The sequence below is a fragment of the Diabrotica virgifera genome, chromosome 4 (genome assembly GCF_917563875.1).
Source record: "Diabrotica virgifera virgifera chromosome 4, PGI_DIABVI_V3a".
In the NCBI taxonomy this organism is placed as follows: Eukaryota; Metazoa; Arthropoda; class Insecta; order Coleoptera; family Chrysomelidae; genus Diabrotica; species Diabrotica virgifera.
This window is the reverse complement of record NC_065446.1, coordinates 235,235,006-235,251,077: the sequence shown is the minus strand read 5'-3', so window position 1 is coordinate 235,251,077 and position 16,072 is coordinate 235,235,006. Positions and strand designations below refer to the sequence as shown.

Sequence of the window (16,072 nt, the reverse complement as noted above, 5' to 3'; positions counted from 1 at the left end):
CAGTTCCATGCTCATTAGATAACATGTTTATACAGCAGTTGTAGACTTAAACCGTATGTACCAATAAAAATAATCGATTTTTTAGGTCCACAAAGCATCAAAACACGATTGTTGTGAAATTTTGACTGAAGCCATTTATCCCAAACATCAGAGATATATACCTATCATCCGGTATAGTCTCACTATTTTCAATTTTTTCTATTTCCTCCAGAATTTCTGCAGTAGATATTGGTGTCGTACTAAAAAAACATTTTCTCATTACGATATGTCATGTGCCTAACTGGTCGTTATAGTCCATTCTTTCACGGTTTTTGCTCTAAATTTTAAAGAACCGCTTGGATTGACATGAAATTTGGCATACGTATAGCTTACATGTCAAAGAAAAAAAGTGATACTGTGCCGATGTATGCTTTTGCTCTGGGGGTGACTTTCACCCCCTATTGGGGGTGAAAAATTATATGTCCAAAATACGTCCGGAAATGGGTAAACTGACTAATTTTAAGTAACTTTTGTTCTATAGAGCTTTTTCGCCAAGTCAACACTTTTCGAGTTATTTGCGAGTGAATATGTTCATTTTTCAACAAAATACCCACATTTTTAGACGGTTTTTCGCAAATAACTCAAAAAGTAAGTATTTTGTCGAAAAAACGTTCTTAGCAAAAATATAGCCTATAAAAAAGTAAAAAAAATGGTGTACGCGTTAGGTCTCTGGATCTCGTAGAACCAGAGTTATAGCCAATGAAAACTAGATTCATATTCGCCAAATTTCAAATAGAATATTTCGACGTGAAATATTCAAAAAATTAAGCACTTTTTGGGGAAACCCCATTTTAACTTTTTTAAAGTGTTTAAAAAAAAGCTTTATTTCTGTTTTTAAAAAAGTTTCTAGCATTAAATTTAAGCAAGTTACGCTCAAAATAAAGTTGGTCCATTTTGTTTTTGCAAAAAAAAATCGGGAAGACCACCCTCTAATTAGCAACCTAAATGAAATTAATCGTTTCCGCTCCACAAATTATATTAATTATGTCGTGTTTATATGATCTGTAAGTTTCATCGGTTCAAAGTGATTATTTTTGAAAAAATTTGGTTTTAAAATAAAATTTTTAAAAATTTAAATTTTGAAAAATATGCTGTTTTTCAAAATAACTTAAAAATTGTAAGAGATACCATAAATCTCGAAAAACAAAATAAGTCAGATTTGCTTTTTTGAATATCATGTATTTTTTGTTTTTGTGTTAGACAAAAATTGATTAGGATTTGGTGTTTCTAAATTTGCATACATTCGTGATCAGTGATTTGTTCAACCCCTTTTAACTACAGCCCTTTCAATAATAAGGACTTTGAACCGATGAAACTTACAGATCATATAAACAATATATACACGAGTCAAGAAACTTGTGAAGTCGTTGTGTGTAACGGTTCATTTAAGATACTAATTAGGGGGTGATTTTCTCGATTTTTTTACCAAAAACAAAAGGGACTAATTTTATTTTGAGTGTAACTTATTTAATTTTGATGCTAGAAATTTTTTTTATAAAGCAAAAATGAATCTTTTTTTAAACGCTTTAAATAAGTTGTAATGAGTTTTCCCCGAAATCTGCTTAATTTTTGGTTATTTCACCATTTTTCATACCATTGGTATTTTCATCTGCTTCACTTTGGTTAAAATATTCCATTTGGAATTTGACGAATGTGAACCTATTTTTCATTAGCAATAACTCTGCTTCTACTAGGTATAGAGACGTGATATTTACACCATTTTTTAAAATGTTTTACCGGCTATATTTTTGCTAAGAACGTTTTTTCGACAAAATACTTACTATTTGAGTTATTTGCGAAAAATCGCCTAAAAGCTTGATTATTTTGTTGAAAAAATGAACATAGTCACTACCAAATAACTCGAAAAGGATTGACTTAGTGAAAAAACTCTATAGAACAAAAGTTACTTAAAATTAGCCAGTTTATCCATTTTCTGACTTTCTTTGGACGAATATTTTTTCACCCCCAAGCGGGGGTGAAAACCTCCTTCAGGGCAAAAGCACATATCGGCACAATATCACTTTTTTTCTTTGACTTGTTAGCTATGTGTATGCCAAATTTCATGTCAATCCAAGCGGTTCTGTAAAATTTAGAGGTTTTGCAATATTTTACCGTTAAAGAACGGACTATTAACGACCCATCAAAATATAATATTATATTTATGACATATATCAAATTATTGTGATACTAGTAATATTATAATGTGTTAATACAACTTATGTAAAACGAATTTAAATAATAAAATGATTTATTTAAATGTACTTACACATGTTTAAATAAAGCCATTCTGTGAACGTTATTCAAGTTCTATTTTGATATACACTCTACGAACACTACGAGTGAAATAAATGTTTTGCACTAAATAAATTGTTTACTTGCATAGTCAAGAATGAACTAGTAAACCAACGGCGACTGGTAAATTCGACAAATTTACTTGGAAAATATCTTTGTTAGTTGGGTCGTTAACAACCCGTTGGGCATAAATGGGTTAAGATAACGTAAGTTAAGTACATACATGCAAAACAGTGTACAGTCGGAAAAATGAAAGAATACCTATGAACGAACATATAAAACACGCTTTATTTTCCTGTCACCGTGTCACACAAAAAATTGGCCAGCGCAAGTGCATGTTTTAATTATTGTTACATGTACTTGCACTGGACAATTTTTTTTGTGACACGGTGACAGGAAAATACAGCGTGTTTTATATGTTCGTTCATGGGTATTATTTCATTTTTCCGACTGTATATTTCAATAATCTGACGATTTGAGCATGGCCTAAGGAAATAGGCGAGTCACAAATTTACCCAAAAAAAGCGAATATTTCGCGAAATGAACGTCAAATCGAAAAGCTAAAAATACGTGTTCAATATTTTTCAAAAATCTATCGAATGATGCTAAACACGACCCTCACGGAGAGGGATGGAAAGTAAATTTTAAATTTTAAATACGAACTTCGCAATATTTTGCGAAATGAACATCAGATCGAAAAACTGAAAAATACACGTATTCAATATTTTTGAAAAATCTATCGAATGACACCAAACACGATACCCCACGGAGGTGGGGTAGGATGTTACTTTAAAATCTTAAATAGGAATCTCTTCTTTTTTATTGCAGATTTCTTTTATTCGAAATATTTTTTCGAATTACGGATAGATGGCGCTATAATTGGAAGAACAATTGTTGGAAATGGAAAATTAAATTAAAAATGGAAAGTCCCCCACTTAATGGAAGGCTTAACTTTTTTTCGGTTTTAACTCCTACTCTTCACAAACCAATAGGTCCCCATAACGCTTGAGTAACTGCAAATTTAGCATACTTTCCTCCCCTAGTATAATAGAGACACACGAAATATATTCAGTGTTAAAAGATACAAATATATGATACAGTTAAAAAATGTAAAAGGTTCTTAAAGTAAAATGTTCAAAGCGCGGTACAAGCTCATTTTGTATTTTTCATTGTTCACACAATGTATTAACAACAGTCTATTGTTCTATAATGGTTAGGTTTTGGTAAACCGAATATTGGCGAGGAACTATGCGAGGAGAAACAGAAGTGCGGGGGGGGGGGGAAGTGTGTTGATATTTTAACAATACATATTTAGGTATTATCTTCTTCTTTAAGTGCCATCTCCGCGACAGAGGTCGGCAATCATCATAGCTATTCGGACCTTAGAGACGGCTGCTCTGAAAAGTTCGTTTGATGTACATCCGTACCATTCTCTCAGGTTGCGCAGCCACGATATTCTGCGTCTCCCTATGCTTGTTTTTCCTTGAATCTTTCCCTGCATATTGAGTTGGAGCAAGTTGTATCTCTCTCCACGTGTAATATGTCCGAGATATTTCAATTTTTTGGTTTTAATTGTATTTAAGACTTCCATTCCTTTATTGACCTTTCTCAGAACCTCTTTGCTTTTGACGTGTTCTGTCCATGATATTTTTAGAATTCTTATATATACCCCCATCTCGAATGATTCCAGTTTTTCATTGATGCCGCATTCAAGGTCCAAGCTTCCATTCCCTAAAAGAGAGTCGAGAAAACGTAGCACCTAGCTAGCCTTATTGTTAGCTCTAACCTTAGTTCGCTTGTGCAGAGCACTTTTCTCATTTTGTTAAAATTCGCTCTAGCCTTTTCTATTTTAATTTTAATCTCATGGAAGTAATCATTTGTGGAGTTGATCATTGTTCCAATATATGCATATTGGTCTACTTGTTCGACGTTGGTTCCGTTTATGAGGAGATTCTCGTTATTTCTTTGAGTTTTAAATATTCTCATAAATTTTGTCTTCTTGACGTTCATTGTTAAACCGTATTCTTGGCTATATGTCGCTATTCTGTTAACCAGTCTCTGAAGATCTTCAATATTTTCGGCTAAGACGACACTATCTATCTATCTAATTAGCCTTCTTCGGTCCATCTTTGGACATAGGCCTCCCCAATCCTTTTCCATTCTTCTCTGTCTGTCGCTACAGTTATCCACCTAGAGCCAACGTGCTTCTTGACATCATCTGCCCATCTCATTTGTGGTCTTCCTCTGCTTCGTTTATATTGCCACGGTCTCCAATTTATGAGAATTTTGTTCCATCGGTCTTCCTTTTGTCTTATAGTGTGTCCGGCAAATCTCCATTTCAACTTTGCAACTTCTTGTCTAGACGACACTGTCATCCGCATATCTAATATTGTTAATGGGAACTCCGTTCACCTTTATTCCAGCTGTCTCACCCTCAAGAGCTTGTTTTAGGATCTCTTCCGAGTAGGCATTAAAGAGAACTGGCAACAATACGCATCCCTGTCTCACCCCACGTCTAATTTCAATTTCCTCTGACAACTGTTCGTTAACACTTACTTTTGCTCGCTGCTTATAGTATAACTTAGATATGATCCTGGGGTCGTTGTAGTCTATCTTCTTTAATTTCAGGACATTCATTAATTGTTCATGTCGTACTTTATCCAAATCTTTATTATAGTCAATAAAACAGACATATATATCTTGATTGACATCTAGGCACCTTTGTATTAGGATATTCAGTGAGGAAAGAGTTTCACGCGTTCCTAGGCCCTTGCGAAACCCAAATTGAGTATCATTAATATCTATGTCCAATTTATGATAATATATTCGGTTATGGATGACTTTCAGTAGCAACTTCAGCACCTCAAGGCACCTGGGACATCAAGCTGATGGTGCGGTAATCGGCGCATTCTCTTGCGTTTTTTCTTTTTGGGGAGACAAACAAAGATCGACGTTAAGCATTCTTTGGGTAATACGCCTGAGCTATAAATTTGGTTCAAAAGTATAACTAGAACATCAATGTGCTGTTCATCTATAATTTTTATTAATTCGATAGGAAGCATGTCAGGCCCAGGGCTAGGGCTTTTCCCGTTCTTTCCATTTAGGTATATAAAGTTGTGAAATTATAAGTTGGTTTACTAAATAATAATTTACTGAATTTAAAGGATAGTACTTCCTCAACTACCAACAATGTCCCGTGTCCAGCAAATAAAAAAACAAATCCCTTGCAACGTATCCTGCACAATCTATACGCTATTGTAAATAAAAAAGGTATATGTGTAATTGTATATTGATCGACGTAGAATGAAAAATCACGTTCGTTTTTTGTCTGCGGACTTACTAAAATGGATATCTAGCAAGTGTCATTGGATAATACAACAATCGGGATTGATTGCATAAAAATTTGATCTGAATATTCAATTTAGTCTAACGTGCATTAATTTGCAAACTTGTTCGACATTGTGCATATTATATTTCTATGGATTTCACACTGGTTCGATTCTCTTTAACGAGTCTAAAGCCTACATCGATATAGAGTATGAAAATGTATGGTTTATTTCCAGTATGTGTATGTGTTTACCGGACCAGAGTGCTGTAACATTCAAAATTTAGTAGATGTCATTGGCGTTACAATGTTTCATGTTTTGATTCTAATAAAATATTGTGTGTCAAAAAGATATTAATATATTATTAGAATAGATCGCAACTAAATTTAATAAAATATTCTATCAATGTAAAAAGGTCTTTTTCTTCTTTGTGATGTGTTCATTGTCGAATGTTGGCGATCATCATCAAGAACATCACAGATGTTGTGTTGAACCAGGTTCTGAGTTTCTTTAACCAGGATGTTCTTCTTCTTCTTGGACCTCACTTTCCAAATATTTTTCCTTGCAGAGTGGCTCTCAGGAGGGCATATCAGGACTCATTGCACATAATGCGTCTAAGGCATTCTAACTTTCAAAATTTGCTGGTGGTCAGTACCTCTCCTAAGCTAATGAACAAGATAGTTCTATATGGAGAAGAATATGGATTATCAATAAACATCAAGAAAACTAAATTTATGAGGGTATCAAAAACCCAAAATAATGAAGAAAGCCTGACGATTAAAGGTGAAACATTAGCACAAGTTGAAAACTACAACTATCTTGGCACAATAATTAATCACACAAACGATTACTCCAAAGAAATTAAAGTTCGAATTGAGAAAGCAAGAACAAATTTCAATAAAATGAAAAAGGTACTTGGTGCAAGAGAACTGAAATTAGACTTGAGAGTTGGGCTGGCAAAGTGTTATATTTTCTCGACTCTGCTTTACGGGATAGAAGCATGGACACTTAACGCGTCGACTACTAAAAAGTTGCAAGCATTCGAACTGTGGGTGTATAGAAGGATCCTGAAGGTATCATGGACCGAGCAGGTAACAAACAACGAAGTCATGAAAAGAGACAACAAAACAATGGAAATATTGGAAACCATCAAGACACGAAAGCTGCAATACCTGGGGCATACAACGTACTTTAAATAATTATACAAGGGAAATCCAAGGCAAGAGAATTGTAGAAAGGAGAAAAATGTCATAGTTGCGTAACTTGAGCGAATGGTACGGATGCACATCAACCGAACAATTCAAAGCATCTAAGATCAGAATAGCCGTGATGATTGCCAACCTCCGTCGAGGAGATGGCACGCAAAGAAGAAGAAGTACCTCTCAGATCTTGTTCATTCTTCTGAGGCCTTCCTCATTTATGACCCGGTCAGTCCATGGAATTTTAAGAATTCTACGGTATATCTACATCTCAAATGCTTCGAATTTTCTGCACATATCTTCATTTAAGGTCCACGATTCAACACCATAAAATAGGACAGAGAAGACTTAGCCTCGCAGCATTCTTACTTTTATACCAAGAGAGAGGTTGTTGCTCTTAAAGAAGGCCCCCATACGGTTGAAGGTGCCTTTAGCTTTTTCAGTGCACGCTCTTATTTCTTGGTTGTTAGTTCGTTCTTCATTTATTATGATGGTAGTGGTAGTGGGTCACTCTTTCTACAGGGGCTTGGTTGATATAGAGTTGCCCTTCTGTTATCTTTTTTGCGAATGATCATAAGCTTTATCTTCTTTACGTTTATATTGAGTTCATATTGTTGACTGTAATATATGATTTTGTTCATAATGACTTGTAGGTCTTCCAGGTTGTTCGCAAATGTCCGGTGTCATCTGCATATCTGATGTTATTTAGCCGGTACCCGTTTAGTAGAATACCTTTTTGAGTTTCGTGCAAAGCTACGATAAATATTCTTTCCGAAGAGATACTAAAAATTAAAGGGGACAAAATACAACCTTGCCTTACTCCATGCACGATTTTCACGTATTCGGTGTGTTCACCTTCAATCCTTAGATTTGCAGTTTGATTCCAGTAAAGGTTTTTAATTATTTTCCGATCGTGGTTGTTAATTCCTGCTTCTTTTTGTATTTGCAACATCTTGACGTGATGTACTCGATCAAACGCGTTCTCGTAATCAACCAGACATGCGTATATGTCGCAATTGACATCTCTGCATATCTGTAATAAAACTTGTATTGAGAAAAAAGGTACCTCTTTGTTAATAGAGCCCAATGGCCTCACTCATAGAATTTAATTTTTTAAATTGTTGACGTTCTATAATAGGGTAGACTACCCAGTGATTGGCCGGTCACATTTCTATTAAGGGATTAAATCATAGAATTATGTAATAAATGTTTATCATTAGGAATATTACGTTCCTCCCTATAAAAAATCAGTTGTAGGTTATACAAAACCAAACATTTCTAGTCTAGATTCAAATTTAAGTTCCAAAAAATCTTGTGTAATACCTTTCTGTCAAAAACTAGTTATTGGCATGGCTTCTCCAGTAATTAGCCACTAATTTGTCAGTTATTGGCCAGGACGGATTATGAAACTTCTAGTGATTAGCCACCACCAATCAGTTATTGGCCGAAAAAGATAATCAAAAAAGAAACAGGTTTAGGTACTAATTAAAATATGTAGTATTTATTCACAGTAAAAAATAGTACACAAAATCAAAATAATTCCCTATTAATATAACTCCCTTTTAATATAAAAGTAAAAAATGATACATAAGTATAAGACTTAATTAATTTTATGTTGGTTTTTTAGACATATATTGCAGCTAAATGTTTGTGAATTTGATTTATGCATATTAAGTCTATTTATGCAAGAAATGTGGTAGGCCCTTCGGCAAAAGTTACATTTAATTCCAAGATTTTGCTCTTTAAAATTATAAGTACACGAGAAGCAAAGACCCTCAGTCAGCTTAGGATTTTTAAATAACGAATTATTCTTGTAGGTTTCCATTACCTCATCGGTAAATAAACTCTTTTTTACCTTCTCTATTGCAATATTTTTCAAATCACATTTTTTGTTATCTTGAAAAGACGAGGAAGATGGTATATCTGACAAAAATTTATCAAGAAGCCAATTGTCTTCACATGTATTAAAAGAATCCTTCTCTGGTAAGATAGGTTGCTCGGTAAGTTTGTTCAACATTTTAGGCTTATCATCATCTTTTATTTCTCGGTTTATACTTTTCTCTGTTTTTTTACTTTGTGTTTTTTCTTTCTTGGCAGTTTTTAAACTTTTAACCTTCTTGGAAATTTTGCTTACTGTAACAGCCTTCTTTTCCAAACGTTGTCTTTTTCTCTCCTCCTTTTCTGCAGCAATCTTTTTTTTAGATTCCTCCTCCTCAGCTTTTCTTTTAATCCACTGGGTAGATGTAATTGCATATGTTATTTTTTCGGTGTTTCTGTTTCCTTTTCGTTTAGGTGTCTTTGCAAACTGCAAAGTCTCATTCAGATTTGGAGGTCTTTGTTCGTTTGTGTTTTCATTATTATTAGGCCTTGATAGTTCAATTTGCTCCGTGCCTGTATGTTCAGGGGGCATATCTTGGACATTAATAATTTGAATATTTTCATCCAGCAGCCCATCTAATATTTGATCGTGACTTACAATTAATACAGGAATCTCATTAATGTTGAAATCGGAAGGTTCAGGCTCTTCTGTATGGACAGTGCTATCGGTAGGCATATTTAAAGTTTGCTGTTCCACCGGAATCACTTCTATGGCCTGAGGAATGTGTTTAAAACTTTTCCATAACTTAAACAACAGTGGTTGTTCATTTTCTGTGACATCCTTATAATCATTGTTAAATTCTTGAATAATGCGATTTCCTACTATGCGAGAGAAATCTTTGTAACTTAAAAATGTGTTACTTAGATTTTCTGACTTTGTTTCGGATTCAACTGTCAATATTTTTTGTCCTCCAAGACACTTGGAATAATCTAAAGCGTTTGGATTCCAAGGGTATAGTCCGCAAGCCTTGAATCCACTTTTTATTGTTTCTGACTTTCCAGTTTGTTCCACGGCAATTTTCAGAACATTTGCAAAATGCTCTTTTGATAATGTCTCTGAATGATGATCTCGTCTCCATTGTATAACAGCCTTTTTCCATCCACTTTTGATAGGCTTGAAAGCTGACACATCTGCCGGTTGAAGAAGTCTCGTAGAGTTAGGATATAGACATATTAAAACAATATTTAGTTTTTTACATAAGATACTAAGGTTGTACGTCATGTGTGTTCGATGACCGTCTAAAAACAAAATGACCGGAAAAGACGTATTCACCTTTTTTAAATGCGGATAAAGTATGTTTTCAATATAATCACACATTAATTCTGCTTTCATCCAGCCCGTATCAGAAAGGCCAATGCCCCATTCACCAGGAACAGACTTGGCGATATTCGCAGGAAGCCGTTTATATGGATACACGACCATCGGTGGTGTTATTCCTCCAGATGCTGTAAAAGTAAACATCACAGTGATGTTAGATTTAGACGATGCATGTTCTACTTCATAAACATTTGATGCCCCCCTAGGCGCTAGAACTTTACTGTTTTTCGGGCACAGATTAAAACATGTCTCATCTGCATTCAGAATACGATCGGGGTACTGTAACACTTCCGTAAGTCCTTTTTCTATGAAAAAACTTTCAACTTCAAAAAACCATTTTCGTATGTCACTTTCCGAAACATTTGCGCTAGCCGCGGTTACAGCTTCTGTTGTACGCAAAGAAATCTCGGGATTTCTTCGTAGGAAAGCTTTGTACCAAGTTTCGCCAGGACGATTGTTAATAAAAGGATTATCTCTGGGATTACTATCAAGAAACTGCTTAACTGATTCCTGCACATCTTCCTTTCGACGTGGAAACCCTTTCCTATGATTTTCGAAAATCCAGTTCACCAAAATTTTTTCTTCTTCTGGTAGAAGAACTGGATTAGGTCCTAAATTTGGTTTCGTAAATTTTTTACTTTTTCGAAATTGTAGGGTTGCCCTTGGAATTTTATAGCGCCTTGAAACTTCTCGTAATGAAAACCCGTTGTTTATTTCATCTAGGGCAGTTTGAAGCTCTTCTTCTGTATACTTTTTTTGATATTTCTCTCCGTCAATAATTTTAGGCATTGTTCCAAAAAAGTTCAGTTCAATATTACCTGCAAATTTGTAAAAATCAGTTATTGGCCCTGTGTAATATCAGTTATTGGCCCCCGGCCAATAACTGATTTTAATGATTTGTTTGTAGCATATAGACTAGCAATAGAGTTAATACGCCAAAAGAGTTCAAAATCATTTATAGAAAATATAATTTCGTCGAGATATTTAAAATTCAGTTATTGGCCATCAGGCCAATCACTAATGTAGTATGTGTTTTATAATCTAGAGATTGGCCGTCATTTATTTTCTTAAATTTACTAGTTATAACATAAAAAAATTATTTAATTAGCCACCAATTACGTAACTAACACAATCAAAGTAAGAAAATCAGGGTTTTAAAGAAAATAAACTGCACAAACACTTACCAAAATGTAGTCGCCCTTAGCAAATACTTTAGAAATCTAACTAATACTACACATGACTGAGAGACCTGTTAACAACGAGTTGTAGCACGCAAATGGCAGACTGTTTAACAACGAAATTTTATGGAAGTGGCCTTGAATGTTGGAAGACGAATTTGATACTGGTATTTAGTATTAGTTGTACAGTGGTGCCTTGTTTTTAAAAGTTTTTTAATGGGGGCCAATGACTAACACAAATATTAAATATGGCCAATCACTGGGTATTCTACCCTATATCATATTATGACTAAAAAATATAACAGCGCTATTTTAGGCCGGCACACTACCCACTACGGCCTCCTTTCCATAAAAAAGCCATTTGTAGATTGAGTGTACGACATATTGTATACTGTAACTAGTTTTTTGGCAAGGATATTTAAATTAACCCGGCACCTGCCACGTGGGGTGCTAGCAGCACCTCTTAATACATTTTCATCAAATATTGATATTTCAAGTTTGTTAACCGTGCTGTGCGTCATAGTAGCTTTCTATAATAATACATACACAGCATATATCTGTTTGCATTTGAAGTTGTTATTTATAGCCCAGTAAATGAACGGGAAATTTGTTGATACCGTGTAATTTTCAGGGGCAACTTCGAATTGCATGAAAATTTGGATTTAGGTTCTACTTACCCTCCACTTCAAAGTTGAAATTGTGCCGTTGGTTGCTTTTACTTGGGGGGTGACAGTCACCCCTTCTCGGAGGTGAAAAAACATACGTTCAAGATAAGACAGGAAATGGATAAATTGACTGATTTTAAGCAACTTTTGTTCTATAGCGTTTTTTACGTAAGTCAATATTTTTCGAGTTATTTGCCATTGAAAATGTTGATTTTTCGACAAAAAAACTACGTTTTCAGATGGTTTTTCGCAAATAACCCAAGAAGTAAATATCTTATCGAAAAAAATATCCTTAGCAAAAGTGTAGCTTATAAAAAACCCAAAAAAATGGTGTATCAGTAAAGTCTATCAATCAAATAAAAACAAAGTTGTAGCTCATGAAAAATACGTTCTTATTCGTCTAATTCCAAATCGAATATTTCAAGGTGAAATCACCGAAAAATTAAGCACTTTTCGGGAAAAACCCATTTGAACTTTTTTTTTAAAGTGTTTATAAAAATCTTTGGTTTAGTTGTTAACAAAAGTTTTAGCATTAAAAAAAAAACCAATTTACGCTCAAAATAAAGTTGGCCCTCTTTTTTTTTGTAAAAAATCATGAAAATCTCGCCGTGTTTAGCTCCCCAAATGAAATTAATCGCTACCACTTTACAAATAATTTACTTACCTATCTACTTTTTATATGATCTGTCAGTCTCACAGGTTTAAGGTGTTTATTTTTGAAAGGGTTATAATTGAGAAAGCTTGAATGGGTTCTAATGTACACTAATCACGAGTGTATGCAAATTTTGAACAGCTATATCTTAACCAATTTTTGTCTTACGCAGAAACAAAATAAACTAGCATATTTATAATAGCAAAACCTACATTTTTTTTACTCTTTAAGATTTTTCTTATCACTAATACTTTTTAAGTTATTTTGAAAAAATTAAATTTTTCAAAAATTTTTAGAAATTTCTTTTTATTATATAAAATTTATTTATTTATAATATTTTCTAAAATAAGCACTTCAAACCAATCAAACTTACAGATCATATAAACAATACACATACAGTTAAAATAGATGGTAAAGCCAAACGATTAATTTCATTTAGGGTGCTAAATAGGTTTTCACGATTTTTTTTCCAAAAAAAAAGGGGCCAACTTTTTTTTCAGTGTAACTCTTTTATTTTTGATGCTGTAAACTTTTGTAAAAAACAAATAATAAGCTCTTTTTCGATACTTTAAAAATGTTAATAAGGTTTTCCCGAAAAACGCTTCTTTCTTCGGTGATTTCGCGTTGAATTATTTGATTTGGAATTAGACGAATAAGAACGTATTTTTCATGAGCTACAACTTTGCTTCTACTCAATTTGTAGACTTTACTGGCACACCATTTTTTCGTTTTTTTATAGGCTACACTTTTGCTAAATGGGCTATGTCATTCTGAACTTGTAGCTCTAAAGTCGAATAGGGGTGTCATCATCTGGCAGTTTAAGGTTTAATTTTTTTTCGGTTTTCGATAAACAGGTCAGATTTACATTTTTTATTGTAGCAACTGATTTAAATTATTAATATAGTCTCTATACTCAATAAATCTTATCTTTTTTGGATATTTTACTTCACTTCATTTATTATGGGTTGGTACCAACGAACTGTCAACACTGATGGAATGGCCCCGCCCCATTCCAACAGTGAAGCGAGATAGGCGCCAACATACAAGAGAGAGGTTCTAGAGAGACATGAGAGAGACAGAGAATTTGTCAGGTAAAATTTGCTACAACGTACCTGACACTAGCACTGTTTGTTTACGAAAGATGGCGATTATCTTCCCTCCTTTACCTGATTATCTTCTATCTCATCTTGGCGCCACTAAATGTGCTTCATGGCGATTCCATCAGTGTTGACAGTTCGTTGGTTGGTACTTACTAATTTGCTTCTAACACCTTTTTAATTTTATTTTTTAACTTTTATAATATATTAGTAGCTAATAAGTTAATAAAACATGTTTTTTTATATTTTTGTATAACTCAACACATTATTTTGTTTACAAACAAGTAGATCACAGAAAATTTTTAAGGGGTGCTGTGAGCACCCCACGTGGCAGTTGACGCCTTGCAAAGCCACGTGGCAGGTGCCGGGTCAAAGTAGATTTCATGTAAGTACCCAAATAACCTAGTTTCAAAAACAAAGTACTTTGTTTAGTTTGTATTTCTGAGCGAATTTCCGAGCTGGAAGTCATACTGTCAGAAATAAAATATTTTAATTAAAAATGCGACTTTTTCTCTAAAATGTTGTAGATTTGTGTTAACGTCTGAACTAGAACAAAGCAAAAATGACCTTTACCTACTTCAGTTAAGTCTAGAGACACTCAGTCATTCTATGAAGGGCCATTCTCCAAAATTTACGGTAAAAATTCGCCAAAAATGCAATTTATTACGAACCGCGTTCACCGGAGCAAGAACATAAAGAAAGATTCTTCTATTACCATTAATATTTCAGAACTCTCAAAACAAATCATAACAAAACTTTATGAATCATCAGCACCGGATACTTTTTCAAGTCTCGTTATTAAATCTTTTAGTCGTTATTGAAAACATATATGGTACTGTCTATTTATATACGGGATGAGCTATAACTCTTGGGATATAAGCTAGGTCTCAGTGATTTGGACCAAAATTCGCATATTTAACCCTTAACTACTAACGTGGATGTTTCAGAACGTAGGCGGTAGATCGTAGGTGGTAGAACATGCGGTAGATCATACCGCTGCCTATTATTGTCATGTCATGTTGTCTATGAACTTGTCTTATATCACCGCATTTATTTTTTACATCAACCACGCAATGATTTTTCACACTGGTGTAGAATAGATGATTTTTCACACTACTCCAAATAAAATAAACTTTATTTTTTCAAGAAAATTATGAACGCATGCATAATATTAAAAAATAAAAGCTGAATCACAAAAGAACTAACACTGTTACTAATAAACCAAGTATAAAAGTTATATTGAGAATAAAAAATCAGATATAGGCAAAATTACTACCAATAAACATGGAATAACTTAGATACATGTTATACGTGGTATAAGAATTTAGTCCAAGTTTATACCGAACCACACCCTTGTTTATAGTGCAGTCACTGTAGGTGGATATGAGCTATTACCTCCGATTTGGTTGAACCTCCATGGATTTGCATGAAAATTGGTGAGTGGTTAGAAGATATCTCAAGGAACAAAGGTGACATGGTGCCAATTTGCGCTTTTACCCTGGGGGTGGATGCCACCCCTCCTTGTGGGTGAAAATTATTTTATTAAAAATAATCCCACAATTCGGTATAGGGACAAATTATAAGCAAAATTTGTTATATAAAGTTACTAAAATAAATCAAAACTTTTTGAGTTATTAAAGATCAAAGATTTTAACTTTTCGTGAGAAAAATGGCACTTAGAAATTCCAAAACTGGAAAGGCAAATGGACCCGATGAGGTTCCTACTGAATTACTAAAGCTCTTGAATGATGAATCAATAGGTATAATATTGCACTTATTTAACACAGTATACAATACTGGTATTATACCTCAAGAGTGGCTGCTGTCTACATTCGTTACACTGCCAAAGAAATCCAATGCAAAAGAATGTTCAGAACATCGAACAATATCTTTAATGAGCCATCTACTAAAGATATTTCTAAAAATCATCCACAACCGAGTTTATCAAAAGTTGGAGTCAGATATTAGTAATACACAGATGGGGTTCAGAAAAGGACTAGGTACTCGAGAAGCTCTCTTCGGTTTGAATGTTCTTACACAAAGATGCCTAGACGTTAATCAAGAAGTACATGCATGTTTTATCGATTTTGAAAAAGCGTTTGACAGAGTACGCCACGATAGGCTAAGAGACATTCTTGAAAGAAAAGACATAGATAATAAAGATCTGCGAATAATTCTCAACTTATATTGGAATCAGAAAGCTAACATCAAAATAGAAAACGAGATATCAAAAGCAATAGAAATACGTAGAGGAGTAAGACAGGGATGCATTTTGTCACCACTGCTATTTAATGTATATAGTGAAAGCATCTGTCAGGAAGCCCTTTTGCAAGCAAATGAAGGAATCGTAATCAATGGAGAGGTTGTAAATAATATTCGATACGCAGACGACACTGTACTAGTTGCAAGAACAGTAGAAGAATTACAA

General features: G+C 34.0%; 1 protein-coding gene across 3 annotated transcripts in view; it reads right to left on the bottom strand.

Moving 5' to 3' along the window:
• LOC114324264 (uncharacterized) overlaps positions 1 to 16,072 on the bottom strand; it is a 466,791-nt gene that overhangs the window by 306,202 nt on the left and 144,517 nt on the right. Inside the window, exons 1-2 of one of the 3 annotated variants that reach the window (XM_050649909.1) lie at positions 11,237 to 11,505; positions 8,336 to 10,870 (exon numbers count right to left, since the gene is read on the bottom strand). The exons of 1 other annotated variant lie outside the window; for it this stretch is intronic. In XM_050649909.1, the coding sequence (XP_050505866.1) occupies positions 8,457 to 10,841 (2,385 nt within the window). In that variant the 5' untranslated portion in view covers positions 10,842 to 10,870; positions 11,237 to 11,505 and the 3' untranslated portion in view covers positions 8,336 to 8,456. Of the gene's footprint in view, positions 1 to 8,335; positions 10,871 to 11,236; positions 11,506 to 16,072 lie in introns of those variants that run through there. One more of the 3 variants, XM_050649911.1, reaches the window with a different exon arrangement.